Source organism: Rhea pennata, chromosome 2 (assembly GCF_028389875.1).
Source record: "Rhea pennata isolate bPtePen1 chromosome 2, bPtePen1.pri, whole genome shotgun sequence".
Taxonomy (NCBI): Eukaryota; Metazoa; Chordata; class Aves; order Rheiformes; family Rheidae; genus Rhea; species Rhea pennata.
The window spans coordinates 143,229,105-143,244,784 of record NC_084664.1 but is presented as its reverse complement, the minus strand read 5'-3'; the positions used below and the strand labels follow the sequence as shown (position 1 = coordinate 143,244,784).

At 39.0% G+C, this 15,680-nt stretch overlaps 1 protein-coding gene across 1 annotated transcript in view; it reads left to right on the top strand.

Moving 5' to 3' along the window:
• Window positions 1-15,680, top strand: part of NECAB1 (N-terminal EF-hand calcium binding protein 1) — a 61,853-nt gene that overhangs the window by 26,091 nt on the left and 20,082 nt on the right. Inside the window, exons 3-5 of the mRNA XM_062568557.1 lie at window positions 3,177-3,202; window positions 6,424-6,521; window positions 6,650-6,703. Of these exons, the coding sequence (XP_062424541.1) occupies window positions 3,177-3,202; window positions 6,424-6,521; window positions 6,650-6,703 (178 nt within the window). The remainder of the gene's footprint in view (window positions 1-3,176; window positions 3,203-6,423; window positions 6,522-6,649; window positions 6,704-15,680) is intronic.

Below are 15,680 nucleotides of genomic sequence, written 5' to 3'. Positions count from 1 at the left end.
TGTGTAAATCTTCTGCTGATATAGCTACCTAGAGGTGCCTCTCATACCAGAAGATAGCCTGTGTAAAGCTTGACTGGTGGTGCTGAGGATTGATGGATTCATGTCAGCAGATTAGATTGGCTTTAACCTTGCCTCTGTCCTGGCCAGCCCCAGTCCTACCTAACTGCACTAGGCAGAACTAAGACGTGACCATAGCCCCTTTACACTCCTGTAGTTTGCTCCCTCACTTCTCCAAGAAGTACCCCAAATAGGCAGTTTTGCCAGAGTTCGTTCAAGTGCATTTGCTGCTGTGTCTGTCACTGAGCAGCAGGTATGACCAGCTTTGCAGTGATCAGGACTGTTCACTGGGTTATTTATAACAGTCCTTTAAAAAAAAGCTCATATTATTAGGCAGATAGCATTTTAGACATAAAGTCAGACATTTAAAAAGACATTTAGTAGTCAGATGACAAACTGAGAGCAGAGATCTAAGAAAAGATTGTGCTGACGTGACATGAATGCATTTGGCTGCACCCAATGCCTCATGTGCTTATCTTGAGTGCAGTGCTGGAGCCTGGATCCTAATCTTCCAGCAAATATTGCAAATAACATATTTGACATTACCAGATTAGAGATCTAAGCAAAAGCATATCCCTGGCATATAACCCACTGAAGTGATGAACAGGTGCCCGCTATAAATCTGAGTACTGTGTTGCAGAAACAGCCCCCAGTGTACATCTTGCCCTTGTACAATTAAATACATTCAAATCTTCTTTAATTGCTTCTGTAGCATCTGTAGCAGGTAGCTCAGAAATTTCTGTGCGTGGTGAAAGATTTTCTACGTTTATTCATGACTGTGTTGTTTGAAGAAGCATGTTATTATTTCTGAGAGAGTGATATATTCAGTGATGCACAAAATTACAATGTCCCTGCTTAGAACAACAAAGAAAATGCTGAGGAAAGTGGATCCTCAGAGGGACTGTTGTAACAGAAAAGGCTGTCAGAGTGAAATTTGTGTTCTTTATGGCAGCTCTATGTTCTGTCATAGGCTTCTGAAAGCTATGGTGCAAATCACTCTGGACAATAGTCTTCTTATTATTTTCGTGCCCAGTCCTAACTAAAAATTAGTTTGGCACCTGAATACATTTTTACTCATAGTCTATTTGCACTGTATCACTAACAGTGATCATCTGATGACTATCAACTCCAAAAGCCTCTAAGCTGAGCCACTCAGTTGCTACACCACTGAGGATACTGCAGAACAGGGATCAGAGTGGAAGAAATGGGTTTTACGGTGACATCTGAAAACAGAAAGTAAATCTGACTTGCTAGCAATGTTTAAGGCTATTTTAAACCTAGTTGTCAAGGAGTACATTGAGAAATACAAAAATGTCTTCTACAAAGAAAAAGAATTAGGGCAGATGATGTGCGGTGGCAAGAAACGTAGGGATGACAATGAATAAAGAGAAGGGGTCGTAATAGCAAACTCCCGTCGATTAATATCATGGTAGTTTGTTACCTCTTATTGACTCAGGCTACTCTATAGCTTTCTAGGTTCAACCTGAATTTGAGGAGTGAAAGCCTGGACTATCTGAAAATTTACCAGAGGTGATTGCTGAGAGGTCAGAAAGGTTTGATCGTTGATGCCGTAGCGATCTGTGCTGAACAGCCTCAAGGACTCGCAGACACTGTTTTCCCTGTCTTCCTCATGGCTTGCTGACCCACGAGTTAAGTTTCCCAGCTTCAGCACTGAATCCTGTAGGCTATGGATTTCACTATATCTGCCACCAAGGTCACTGGAAAAATCAGAGGCAATATGTATTTGAAGCCATCCACCTTACTCCATTCAAATGCAAATCAGGTCACCTTTAGTTAATGAAAGTTTTGGGAAAATCTCATTTACATCATCAGTTTAAAACATCCAGATGTTTTTATAGCCCTGAGAATGCGAGTTTGTGACAGCCCAGGATCCTGCAATTTCTGTCTGTTTCTCTGACACACACACACACGTAAAACAAGATGTATGAAAGTTAGCGCTATTTTATGGATGAGTGGCATTAAGATAATGATTTATTTCTAAAAAATAAATACAAAAATCCTATAAAAAATATAAGTGAAAAAATTCTAAATGCAATCAGCCATTCAGTAATCACCCATGAGCAAAATTCAAAAAGAATACATAAGCTTTAATTTTCTTTCATCATCAGTTTCCCCTCTTTCTTGGAAAAAGTAAGTGTATTGTAACTTTTACAACTGAGCTGGAGGTCAGATTGTTTATCTTTTGATTATTAAAAGAGCAAATATTGCTCGACAGTTGATCAAGCTGAAATAAACATATTTGAATTTTATGTAATACTTATCTAAGCATTTGTATAATGTTGGCATGGCAAGAAGAACTATTCTCCTCATATCACCAATTTTGCTCTTGCTTCCTGCTAAAGCAAGTCGTGGTGAGACTGCTCCACACAGCCACAAAGACTTCGAAATTGCGAGAGAATATGGTGCTGAGAAAGCCGATTCGCTAATGTGTCCCGTTACTGTGCGTTTTCTGAGCTGCCTGGAGAAGCTATGCCCAGCTTTAGCCTCCCCCCTTACTGCCTGGCTTGTGCAGCGCTCCCGTCCGGTGAGGATGGGAAAAAAGATATTGGGTTTTCCCTTGCTAAAGACGAAGACCTGAGCTGTCTGGGCGCGCTCTCGGCTGTGAAAGCCACGGAAGAGCGCCCGCGGAAAGGGAGGGGGGAAATTTCCTGCCGCAGCCTGGCCAGAGCGGCTGCGTGCCCGCGGCGGGGCCGGCGCGGAGCGGCAAATCGAGGGGGCAGCCCCCCTGCACGCGCGCCTTGCGCCCCGGAGCCGCATCCTGGCCGCTTTGCTCGGCACCTGCGAACGGAGCGCGGTGCCTCCCGGGAGCCCTGCAGGACTGCGCGACTCAGGCTGGTTTTGATGATCGTTAGGAATTTGGTGATCCGTGACCGAGTCTGGAGCCTGAATCTCTCGCTGCCGGGTAACTCCATTACCTAGTTCCTGCTGGGTAGGAAGGAGGAGAACTTCCCTCCTTAATCTTTTTCTTTTAACAGACCGTTCTGTCTCTAAGTAGTCCTCCTGTCTACAAAAAGCTTAATTTTTTGAGCCCTTCTGTTTACCAATCCAACACAAACTGTTACTAAACTGACTAACCTTCTGTCCTCTTATCTTTCTAGCAATCTTGACCCAGAAGAGCTCTGTGGTAAGTTCCTTTTTGAACAAGAACACAACGCATACCTGCAACAGCCCTATGCAAGTGAACGTACATTGTGATACAATTTTTTTCTGTTTAGCTTGCATGGTTGAAAGAGAAAAAATACAACTTACATGGAAAGAACTCCTAGGAGAGTGCAGATACCAGCTCATAATCTTTCTGATTCCATTAGATGCAGAAATTACTGTGAAAATATTTTTCCTCTAAAACATGTTTCTCATTGTTTGTGCTTTAAGTTCCATCTTTCTCTGCTCTGATGAAAAAATCAGTGCTTTTGTCTTATTCCACTTTCATTCAAGATTTTTTTTGTTAGTACATTACTTTCAAAGGTATAAATGTTTTGACAGTTTTGAAAGAAGATTGTTATATTAACATTTCACTGGCATTCATTGCTTCCTCCAACTTGGTTCAGTAAAAACAGCAGTTTGACAAGTTCTGTCATCCTTCATCAAGAAAAACTCTTGCTAGGCCTAGAAATTGGCCAGCGACCTATTTTAGTCGCTATTCTAGGCTGTGAATCATGGAATAGCTTCCCTGAAATCCTTTTTTGCTCTCTAGCTAATTTTACAGCACCTGATTTAGGAGTACTGTTTGCAATGGAAAATAACTAACAGAAAACTTCTGCAAGTCCTCTCAGAAAGGTCAAAAATCAATTATACTTGTCAAAGACTGCATATTTCCTGGGAAAAGGTGTCAGTAAATAATGGCCTGTTGAATTTTCCCAGGATCAGCAATATGGAAGACTTTGGAAGCTCAAAACACTGTCAGTTTGAATACCAACTCAGTTACTCGTCCCTAAGGTGACTCTGTCCGTAGTCAGGAACCCATTGAAGCGTCTCTGTGTGTAGCTTAGAAATATATGATGATGCAGCTGAAGTTAACTAAGCTATGATGACTTTTCCTAGCTGAGAATTTGGCCCAAATTATGTAAACGCGGCAAAGAAAGAAAGTAGCTTTGTCTCACAAGTGATTTACTGCTATTGATAGATTTTTTTACACCAGAGGCTAACGCGGTTCCTTAGCACCCGCTCTGCAATGTGAGCCAAGCAAGCAGACCCAAGCAGACCGAAGGCACTACGTGGGGTCTCAGTCTGACATTTACTTTCTTTTCCTGCTTGTTTTGATTAAATACGAGCTGATTTAGCAGTCCTCATGATATCTGAGCTCTCCAACTTCCCTGTAAATCTTTCATAAATTGCTGCTAGGTTGTTCCTTATTTATGAATCTGGTACTGAATCCACATGAGCCAGTTGCCCTGAAAACCAGAGCTAGGAGACACACATTTAATCTGGTGATTATGCAGCTCTTTCTTATTTATTTCCATTCTCTCCAGTAAAATGAAGGCTCATTTCCAGGATATTATTTCACAATACATTTTATTTCTGTATCATTCATTCAAGCACTCAGGAATATCAGATTTTGTAATCAGTGCTCCTGCAATCTTATGCTTTCATGGTTTCCGTGAGAAACTTGCTCTGACCGCTTAACAACCTCAAAATATTGCTATTTATTGTCTCAGAAGGCTCCATTCTAATTTTGTTCTGCCTGTTATTTTTCATATTCTTCTAGATAATCTGATTTGTAAATGCATTTTCTAAAACAGTTTCTAGCTTTAACACTTTCTGTCTTATTTAACGCTCTTCCATGCCTGTGCCTCACTCCTATATTTCACTCCCTGAGCTCCATATTCACCAAGTCCACATCTGCATGGTGATCTCCCACCGTTGCCTCCTCTGACTCTATCCCATTAACCGCAACGGTGCGGCACCACGGCTCCCCCGACGAGCCGCTTTGGTGTCATTCACTCATCTATTCCTTGGTTCCTTGAGTCCCTCTTTGCAGCAGGACTCGCGGCAGCAAAGCCCTCTGGTTGATACAGACGTTGTCGTATGGCAGGTAGTGATAATAAGACTGTCATATGAGAAAGAGAAATGAGTGTAAAGGAAATGTATGTGGATCATTTTAGCACTGCTTTGTCAATGGAGCCTGCTTTATCTGACAGTAACTCTGAAATACGTCTACAGCTACTCATCCTTCTTGATCTTATGCAGCCTCTGCTTAGTCTCTGAACTATCTTCACAGTTTGAACCCTTCCAAAATGCCTCACTGATCCCATTTCAGCCTTTTTCCTCTCTTAGGTTTTGTTGATTTAATATCTACTGTGTTTACAGACAATGTTGCTCTTCTCACCTGATTAGTATATTCCCTGTATTAATATAAATCTTTTTCTCATACAGTATTAACCTTCTGACAATATGTGTATCGTTGGCTTTGTCCATGTGATCCACTCTGTAAACATCTATCAGCTAATCTTTGTATTTATGTTCCTTTTTTAAGAACTTTCAGCATTTACACAGAGGAATCCCTAAAGTCAGCTGATACAATAGTAATTGTATTTGCTTTTATGCTATTCTAGTCAGACATAAATATAACTAGGATTTGAGTAAATACAATTTTCACACAAAGACTTAATTCACTTTTATTCTTGACCTACCTTGAAGTATGTCTTTGGCTTTGATATCGGCTCTTTTTGTTTATATGTCCTTTATTTAAATAGCACCTATCTTCTGCAACTTATGTTATTTCTCTGCTTTTAATCTAAAAAATATATTAATCATAGTCACTGAAAATAGAATCACGGTACATGCGACTAGAAGCTTAACTGGCCAGCTCACACTCCCTCCACTTCTCAGAAGCCTTGGGAGAAATGGCTGGTCTCAGCTGACTGCAGCCCCTTTTAATCTTCTCTCTTCCAACTCTAAGGGCTTTAGTAGAGTTATTCGTTTTTCTATCAATGTAAAAATTAACAGCTTCAGTACATATCCACGAAAAAAATATTTCCTGCCAACAACTGTGAATTAGATTGTTAAACTGAAAATCTACTTTAGAAATAAAATGTAGACATTTTGAAAATAGGTCTGTTTCAGCTGTCAAACTGATATTTTAATTTTTGTCATTTTGGCAGCTCATTTATTGGGAAAAAAGTTTCAAAACCCTGATTTTGGTATTTTAGGTACTCCCATGTTTTTGAAGGAAATAAAAATGATAAAATTTAAAAGTAAAATCATTCTTTTATTGTAGATCTTGTTCACGTTATACATTCAGATAATGATACTGTAACTGAACTCAGACTCACTTAAATTGAAGTTTCACAAAATATCACTTTGACAGGTCATAAATAGGTGACTCGGGTTTTCTTCTTCTTTTAGAATATTTTTCCCGGCACTTAGGAGAGTATGGAAATGTTCTTTCTGTCTTGGAAGACTTAAACATTACCATACTGAAGGCAATGGACAAAACAAAGAAAGTAAGTAAAAGTCACGGGGTTTTCTTTACACATTATTTTGTTCAACTGAACATGCATCCAGTATTTTGTTATGTAGATGTAGTTGCTAATTCATCTTTAGATTCTTCCACATATATATGGTTCTGTAGCAAAGACGCAGAAGGAAGAGGCTTGTCAAAGTGGTCAGGTATCACCGTGGTAAAGCTCTGCCTGCAAAGTGTTACAGTTCAGAGAAGATCAGAATTACCTGTGTGAATGACCAGAAAGATTTTCTTCATATTGTGGTAGCCCAGAGAGGCTTCCATGTCCCGCTCTGAATGCAGGTAGGTGTTACCAACATTTGAAAATAGTCCAAAGTTGAAAAACTAATCCAAAGTTGTGGAGGTAGTAAACACGTTAGCAAAAAGTTATGTAAATAACTTCAGCTATAGTAATGATTTCTATTGCATTAGGTAAGCAGGAGTCATTTGGAGACATAGTGGGGAGTCATATTTATGTTATGGTTAAATGCAGATTCCAGGATATTTTTAAAAGATTAAAAAGGATTGTCTTCCCCCATATTCCCTGAAGCCCACAAAATCCCAGTACTCCCATGATTATAAAACGATCCTGGTGGTGGCCGTATAAATGCTGGGGGACTGGCCCAAAATAACTCTACAAAATACAATTGGTCAGTGAAAATCACATGAAAGTATCTGACAATATCAACACTAGGTTATCACTGAAAGGCAAACCATAAACACTGGGTTTTTTGATTCTAGTCCTGAAAATAAATTTGAGACAGAATTATTTGGTGAGATCCTGTGGAGGCAACAAAAACTGTATTCTTCAGTCAGTGATCAACACAGAGAAAACTGTGCTTCTCTAGTGCAATCGTTATCTCTGGCACTCAGGCATTTGCAAGAGTACAGCACCCATACATTTTTCATAAAATGCCAAAATAAAATCCTGAAAGGGTATCATATTTATTTAGAACCTGAGCCAGCAAGTTGAATGTCTCTCAGTTCATGCTTTGCCTCTTCCATTCCTAACGAGGTGAATGCAGGCTGACTCACTGCCTTACTGGCCTGGACACTGAAAAGGAGCAGATCGGTTTATTCTCGCTACGCATAACTTGAAAAAATTAACTGCTTAATTAGCCACATGCATGAAACATAGCTAAAGGGCAGAACAAGTCATCTGATAGCTACTAGAAGTAAACAGAATGAGGCATTTAAGAATAACTTCAGAAGTTAATTATAGAGGAGGCGTCTCAGTAGCGTAATCATAATTATGAGAAGTAAGCATTGAACTGACTACACAATGAATAAGGCAAGCTGGAATATTAACAAGCTGCATTTGTCTGCTTGAGGATCCAATCTAAAAAAAGAAAAACTCATTTAAATTTTATCTTCATGTCTGAAGATTCAAACTTAGTGGTTTTTCCTTCTTGTGGGAATATCCCAGTTGACAATATTCTTTCAAGGTGGTAAGACTAGAGCAAAGCAAATACTGCAAGAATTTTTTTTTAAATTCCAGTTAACAGACAAAGTGTATGAATGCAGTTAATCAAACAAAACATGTGTCCACAAAGCTCCTAACATAGTTTTCCATCAAAGATATACCCAGCTTTGTACAGAAATTCTGGCTTTGTACAGAAATTAAATTCTAAATTCAACCTTTAGAGTACTCCCAAGAGGAACTCAGTTCTCAATTATTATATGACCTACATACAAATCATTGGAGTAAAAATACTAAATACTCCCATCTTAAATAGTCCAACCTTTTATTGAAATTGATGGTCTAAAAGCTGGAATATATCCACCTAAATTCAGAGCTGGAGGTGCAGCTTTGGCTGGTTAGCATGCTGAGATAGCACGGTTAAGTGATTTCCGTGGCCAGTCCCATCACCATCAAGCCAAAGTGATGCAGCTAGCATTGGCTGCAGGTAAAGTGGACACCCCAGCCCAAACGTGCAGCTACTCGGGCCGGAGTGAGCTGACAGTGAATGGCCGGTGGTGTGCACCCAAAGCAAGGCTTGGACCTCCTCTGAATGCCCATGAACACACTGTTTTTGCTCTGCCATTGCACCAGCCTGGTCCCTTAAACAACCACTGAGCGCAGTCAGCGTTTATTACAATCACATAAGCTGTAATCTATTTGGAGAATTCATATGTAGAAAAAAAAAAGCCTAAAACTCAGGACCTACACTTTGATAGCTACAAACACACAGGTTATCGACAGTGACTAGGCCAGGTTCCAGTAATCTAATTCAAATTTTCCTATTAAAAAAACAAACAAAAGAGACGATGGAACATTGTCCTTCCAAAAATCAATAAATAGTATATAAATGATTCACTATTACATCTTATTATCAACGGTAGAATGAAAAGATAGTGTATGCTGTCAGACACAGTAAAAGCTGAGTATTTTAATGGACTACTAGTTATTTTTGGAATACATTTTCATATATACATGTGAGGGTCCTTTGGCTGGTGGCAAGAACTTCTCAGGCTCAACCTGAGCCCCAGTCTGCAGGGCATGGGGCTGATGACAGATCTGGTCCTCAGGGCTGCCTTGGGCTTTCTGTCCCCTGTGACCTCTCCTGGGTTTGAGAAAGCTCAGCACCTCTACAAAACTTTTCCAGATCATGTGTCACTTCAGAGAGGCAGCTAATTCTGCCTAAGCATTTGGGGAAAAAAGGAGCTGTTTGGTACTCCACTCATTTTATTTATCCAGTTTAGAGTCATATAAAGAATCACCAATATGTGCTTCATACAGAAAAACCCTGCTTTCCTACCAATTCTACCAATTCATATTGTCCTTACTGAGTAGATACCTTACATGAGAGGCATCTGCAAAGTCGGATTCTTAGCTAAATTGCTCATCTTCTGTTTCCAAGGAAACCCAGAAGTGTCAGACTTTAGCAGAAAACATAGATCAGCATGCAGTCCTCTGAACAGGGGACCAGCATGTCTGAAATTCTAAAAAACAAACCTCTAAACCTTCCTTATTCTAGATACAAACAGAATTAAAAGTTAAAAAGAAAAAGTAAAGATGAATATACTTTTATTTGCTTCCTGGCGTGTATTAATCTAAATTTGAAAACATGAAAAAGAAAGATGTTATTTGACTCGCATCCATAAAGCCAGTACAAAAGTGTACATCGAATAGTTTTTATTCATGAACAGTTTTGAGTCTTTATGTTGGCTTTTTAAATTCTCTATAAATTTTGGAAATCACATGCGTTAATGAATAAAAATCATAATTTTTGTTTACAAGTATTTTCTACCCGTGAGCTCCTTCAGTCTTTAGTCAGAAAGAATTCTCACCAAGAGCAATTTGAGCTTGGCTCATGGATTCCTAGATCGAAATCAAGATTAATCAAATTGTCTGCATCATTCCAAATGATTTTCTGTTGTCTTTTTGGTTTTTTTTTCTTACTCAGCAGATTAGAAGATAACTGACTCCTCCAAGGTAGTTACAGTATAATTTCAATATACTTTATCTACCTCCATAATATTTACAAACAGACATTTTCTTACACAAAATGTCTTCAAAATTCACACTGCTTTGCCCGCTGTGAACAGATGTGAGAGACATGAGAGAACTGTGAAGGGAAAAACTTCACTCAAATGCAAATAGCAGGTTTAAAAATACTGTGAGAAGAAACTAAGATGGCATAAAATGTTATCCATAATGAAAGGCAGTGATTAGGTGCATGTAAGAGAAAGCAGGTATCATTAATCCACATGCATTTAAAATAGTTGCAGAAATACAGATACTAAAGCAAAAGGCTAGAGGAGCTACCATGCCTTCCCTCCAAAGCTTCTGTGATTTATTTGGCCTGCTTGAGGAATTTCTTTGCTTTTCTTACATCGCTTGCTTTTGTAGTTGCCTTTCTGGGGATACTCATATGTCTTAAGAGCAAGATTCCTTCCTCGCAAGGCACTCTCTGAACGATTCAAAGCCAGAGCAGAAGGATTTAACAGCGTTCACTGTGGTTTGGAAAGGTCGTCAGTGCAGCTTTCCTGAACTGAGCTTTTCTCCATGCTACCATTCTTGTACTAGGAAAAACCTGAGTTACCTAAGGGAGAAAATGTTCCAGCCTTTTAGCAGTTTCAAGGGACTTTGGATCCAGACTCCTTTCTTTTACTACTTTGGAGCCACATCCTTTCAGTCTAACCAAACTAACCAGCAGCTTATTCTTCCTGTGGTCTCATTCAAACGAGTACAAGTGTTAGCAGATCTTGATGCTGTACAGTGAGCATGAGGGCAGCAAAATCCCAATTTCTGACTTTTTTTCCTAATACGAACAGTTCTGGGTCAGTGTATCAGACAGGAACGCAGGAAGCCCTCACTAGTGGAGGAATGGCACAGGTCCTGTGGTCCTTGTCTCGAGGGAAAATGCTAGCCTAAAGCATGCAGAGAAATACATACCAAAAGAAACATTTTTCAGCAGGGGAAATGTTTAATTACATTTGCAGTCAACGCACTTTAAAGGCAAAAGTCATCTTACCAGAGGATACTGGCATAGCTACAACCCTTCTGTGTGGTCCTGCTCTCCAGGTGTTTTACCACTACACAAGGAAGGGAAATGTTTATCTGAGGATTTATAGGGAGCCTGGTGGCATTTGGTATTTGATTGTTTCTATCCTCGGCATGGAGAGAACATATGAGTTGGTTCCGTTGCTAGAGACAGCGGTGGAAAAGGATAGATTAATCATTGGTGTCAGTTATTTTTCTTGTAGCTGGCAAGTTGCTGTTTTCCTGATCAAAGTACAAGCTGGGATGGCTATGCTTAACTCATTTCTTTTTTGTCTTATGAACAGGAAGCATTAAAAATTAAAGACTCAGCAAAACTTTGTGGAGGCACTGGAAGCCTTTTTTTTCTGACATCATTTATAGCAAGATGTAGAAACCTATTAATTAAAATATTTAAAATATTTAATAACAACATTTTTATTACTCAACTGTACATAACACTTTTAGGAAGCTACATTTTTATTCCATTCCATAGCATGCAGTCACATACAAATACATGAAGAGAAACTTTGCAACCCACAGCACATAAAAAGGATGTCTATCACAGAGTAATTACCTATGTAGATAAAAATGGACCGCAGGTTTTTTAAGGTGCTTGGGACTTCAGTTCTAGTAACCTTTATTGGCAACTTGTGAATGCTGAAAGTGAGGAAACTTATAGACCAAGGAACATGTCTTCCTTAGGTTATCAAGCTGTAAAATTGTTGCTATTTGTCAGTTATTCAGTAAGAACAGGTTTTGTTCTATCGTTTTTATTCCTGATACCAGTATAATTTGTTGCAATTGCAACCTGCTCTCAGTGGTAAATTATTCTACTAGTCAGCAAAGCAGGAAAAAGAATTTCAGGGAGTCATTTAATTACCAAAAATATCATCTTCATAGGAAATAAGGATAATATGGAACATAGGTGTCTAGTGATATGGAGACCTTGGGGATGGATGTCCAGGGTCTTTATGAGGATGTCCAGGATGTCTGCCGAGCCTGGCAGAGAGGACACAGGTCCCACGAGCACCGGCACTTGCACAGTGAAAACCAGCAGCTGAGGCTGGAAGGGGAAGCAAGGGCTGCTTCAGGTGATTTAAAACCCTCTTCTCCCTAAGGCACTTCATCCTACAGTCTTGCTAAAAGCCTAGTTGGCTGGTGGCCAAATGACTTAGCTATGGTTATCTTAGAGTAAAAAATGTTTAAGAAATGTAGAAACCACCCCCCTCCCTGAGCCCTTGCCAGCTGTACTGGCTGCTAGGAAGAGCAGCCTCCGGACAGACTTGGACTTGCTGGCTCTTGCATAGCTAATAGAAAGTGTTTATGAATATTTTGCAGCAAAATGAGAAATTGAAATCTGAAGTAAAGGAAGCACCACAATAACCAGAAAGGACTGTCAGCACAGTAGCAAATTGTTTAGACAAATGTTAGAGATCCCCCCACTGTCTAGTCTCCTGTGCCGCCCTCTGATCACCCTTATTTCATTTTTCCATTTCTTCAGTCTCTTTTTCTCCTCATGCATACAGCAAGATCTTCTTTCTTCCGCAGCAGCGAGCAAGCTCTCAGGCTAGAGTAGCCACGGTACGTTCTTTCAGAGCTGAGTCGGGGCCAGGTGACCTCTGGGTGCGCACACCTCGTGCTGGTGGAAACGTACCACTTCTTTTTGGAGACAGAAGCACTGCAGACTCAAATGGGCCAGTAACGGCAGACAAACGCAGGAAATAAGGGATGGAGATTACACAACTTCTTTTTCAGGCTCTGATATAGTCAAACAGTCTTTGCTTTGCGGGGGGGGGGTTCCCCTGCTTTTCAAATATTTTATCAAAGAGATGAGGAGATAGGTCTCTGATAGCTGGGAGCAAGGCTCAAGCAAACTAGCAGACACTCTTCCTACAGCACTAACCATGGCTGGTTTATAGCCAGTATTTAAATATGCAAACGTAAATCAGCCTTGAATAACTTTAGGATAGAAACAAAAGAGAATCCCAATTCACTCCAGGTGAAACAAGCTCTGAAACAGCCTCTCAACCCCAGCATTTGAGGCCAAAAAAATGTAACTACCCTTTACCTGTTGCTTGCCAAGATTTAGGAAGGAGGGTGCCTGCTGTGCAACAGAGTGCTATTAGCCTCAGTCACCAACACAGCATCTCTAATTCTCCACTCCTATGGAAATGACTCAATTTCTCTGCTTCACTCAGAAAAATTAAGTGAAGTCAATGCAGCCTTACTGTTACAGAAAACTTCTTCAATATGCTAAAAATAGGAACAAGTTAAAATAGAGAAAAGATTGTGCAGGCTGAAAGAATAACACAAGGACATGCAATACTGATGATAGTAATTATAGAGAACACTGCACTCTGGTGGCTTGATATCCATTATAAACCAGAATATCTAGATTTTTTAATCGTATATTTGAATAATAGTAAGGTAGTAATGATTATGTAAATTAGTACAACAAAATAACCTAAAACAAAATAACCAAGAAAAAGCTAGAAAAATATGTCAGTAATTGAGTTCCAGAACTAACATTCTGTTTGAGAAAAAAATGAAATTTCAATTTGTTTTTTGTTTCATTGAAATTCGTGTTAAATTGGCTGACACTAGTTTTTACATATCACTAGAATTTATTAACAACTTTCACAGAATCACGGTCTTAGTTTCCTTGAAAGTGCCCTTTTTATATATGCTCTTTTGCAGGAAAAATGTGCCCTGGTGTAACACATAACTGTACTATACTGCTGCTGCCTGAATTTACATATATTGATTTTGAATGCAGGTCACTTGCTCCTTACATTCATTAATATTTCTTTTCAAGTCAGCACCAGTCTAATACCATTGCTATCTATCATCTTTCTGTTTTTAAGTGGACAAAATGGCCAGATTCAGCTGGAAATGGAAAGTCAGAACAAAAAGGAGTTTTTCCTTTTAGTATTTCCTGCATAGAAAAAGAAATCTGTTCAGGATGAAGATTACATAAAGGATTGAGGGTAGATACATGAAGTTCAAAACAAAGAGCAGCAGCGATACGTACTAGCAGCTTGCAATGATTATTTTTAATACTTTAAACCAGCTGATAATAATTAATATCCCTCTTAAATAATTGCATAGAGTCACAAAACCCTTGTCTGTAATGAAAGGAGCTACGTTGTACATCTACATCACTGCAATCTGACGTATTTTTTAACTGCACACAGTTAATTCTGCCTATTTGTTTAATTGTTTCAAGCTAGCTTTTAATAAGTTTGCACCACTGCACTAATTAAATTGGGCATATATTGTAGCTCTTTTCATAATTTCATATATACAGTTCATTCAAAGAAAGGACTAATACAGTGAAGCTCCCACCCCCATTTCTCACATAGGCATTTCATTTGGCTCTAATATCAGACCAAACATATCCCTTCGCAATATTAACTGTGGCCATAGTTAAATCTGTGAAATGAGACAAGATTCTAAAGCTAATGTTGATATGGTAAAGAAATTCCAAGTCCTAAAGACCAGCCTCTTTTAACTGAACTCTGAAAACACTTTCAGTGATTTTGAACAAATTTTCAGTAAAAAAGAGGGGGGAAAATGAAGAAAACAGATGCTTTTCAAACTTTCTTATGTTATATAAATTTCAAAGCTTTATCAAGTTAAAATTTTGGTGAGAATTTTTCAACCAATCCTTTTTGAGGAATCAGAACTCAAGTGATAAAAAATGACATCAAAATATCAAATTTCCACAAAATCTCAGCTATACTAGGCCTTAAAGAAATACTCCCATCCGCAGACACAGTTGTTTCACATATTCTGCTTTTTCCGTTGTTACAAAAGTGATTAAATGCAATCTGCAAATTCCTAAAAACAAACCATCCAAAAGTCTTTTCTTTTGACCTTGGATGTCTAGCTTGAATTCCCCTGATACCTTTTTCTTTCTCTAATTTTTGATGGGACACAATTGCCAGTGGTTAGAATTGGAGTCTGGAGGTTTTTGCATAAATCCACGTACACAACTGCTCATCAGCTGTCTGCTGTAAGTTCATGCGGAGAGAGGAATGCTGGTGACAGTGCTAAATATATCACCAGTAGTACCCTCTGCTGTAAGGCAGAGAGAATCCTGTGACTGAACAGCTATTTTTATCCTGGGACACTATTAATGCTATGAGAAATTCTGGAATTTCATTGCATCGGATTTTCTACTTATTTCCTATATAATTTTAAGATCATGGCTTTTACTGTAAGCCAGGTCAAATACATAAAAATTCAAAGAGCTTCAAGTAATGAATTCAGAGAAGTTGTGCAAGGATAATTTAGATATTTACCCTCTTCCCCTCCTCCTACTTCCTTATCAGGGTAATAAAAGCTCTTGGGAACTTCTTTGATCTTCTTGTGGAAGTCTTAGATCTAATGGGTCAGAAGAAGCCAATACTCAAATTTTGCTGGTAGCAGAAGATGTATTAAGTAGTCAGAACTTTTTTAAAAAACACAACCTTAATTAAGTTGATATCCATGCCTTTAAATACAAAAGGGCATAGAAATTACTTCATAGCAGAAAAAAAAAGCATTTCATCCATCCATTCCTCTGCCAATATTTATTGAAACACTCCACCTACAGCTTTGATGTTTTACTTGTATTCCTATTATGTAGCCCCAGGAGCATTTGAGAGATTGTGGAGTTTCCGTCCTTGGAGA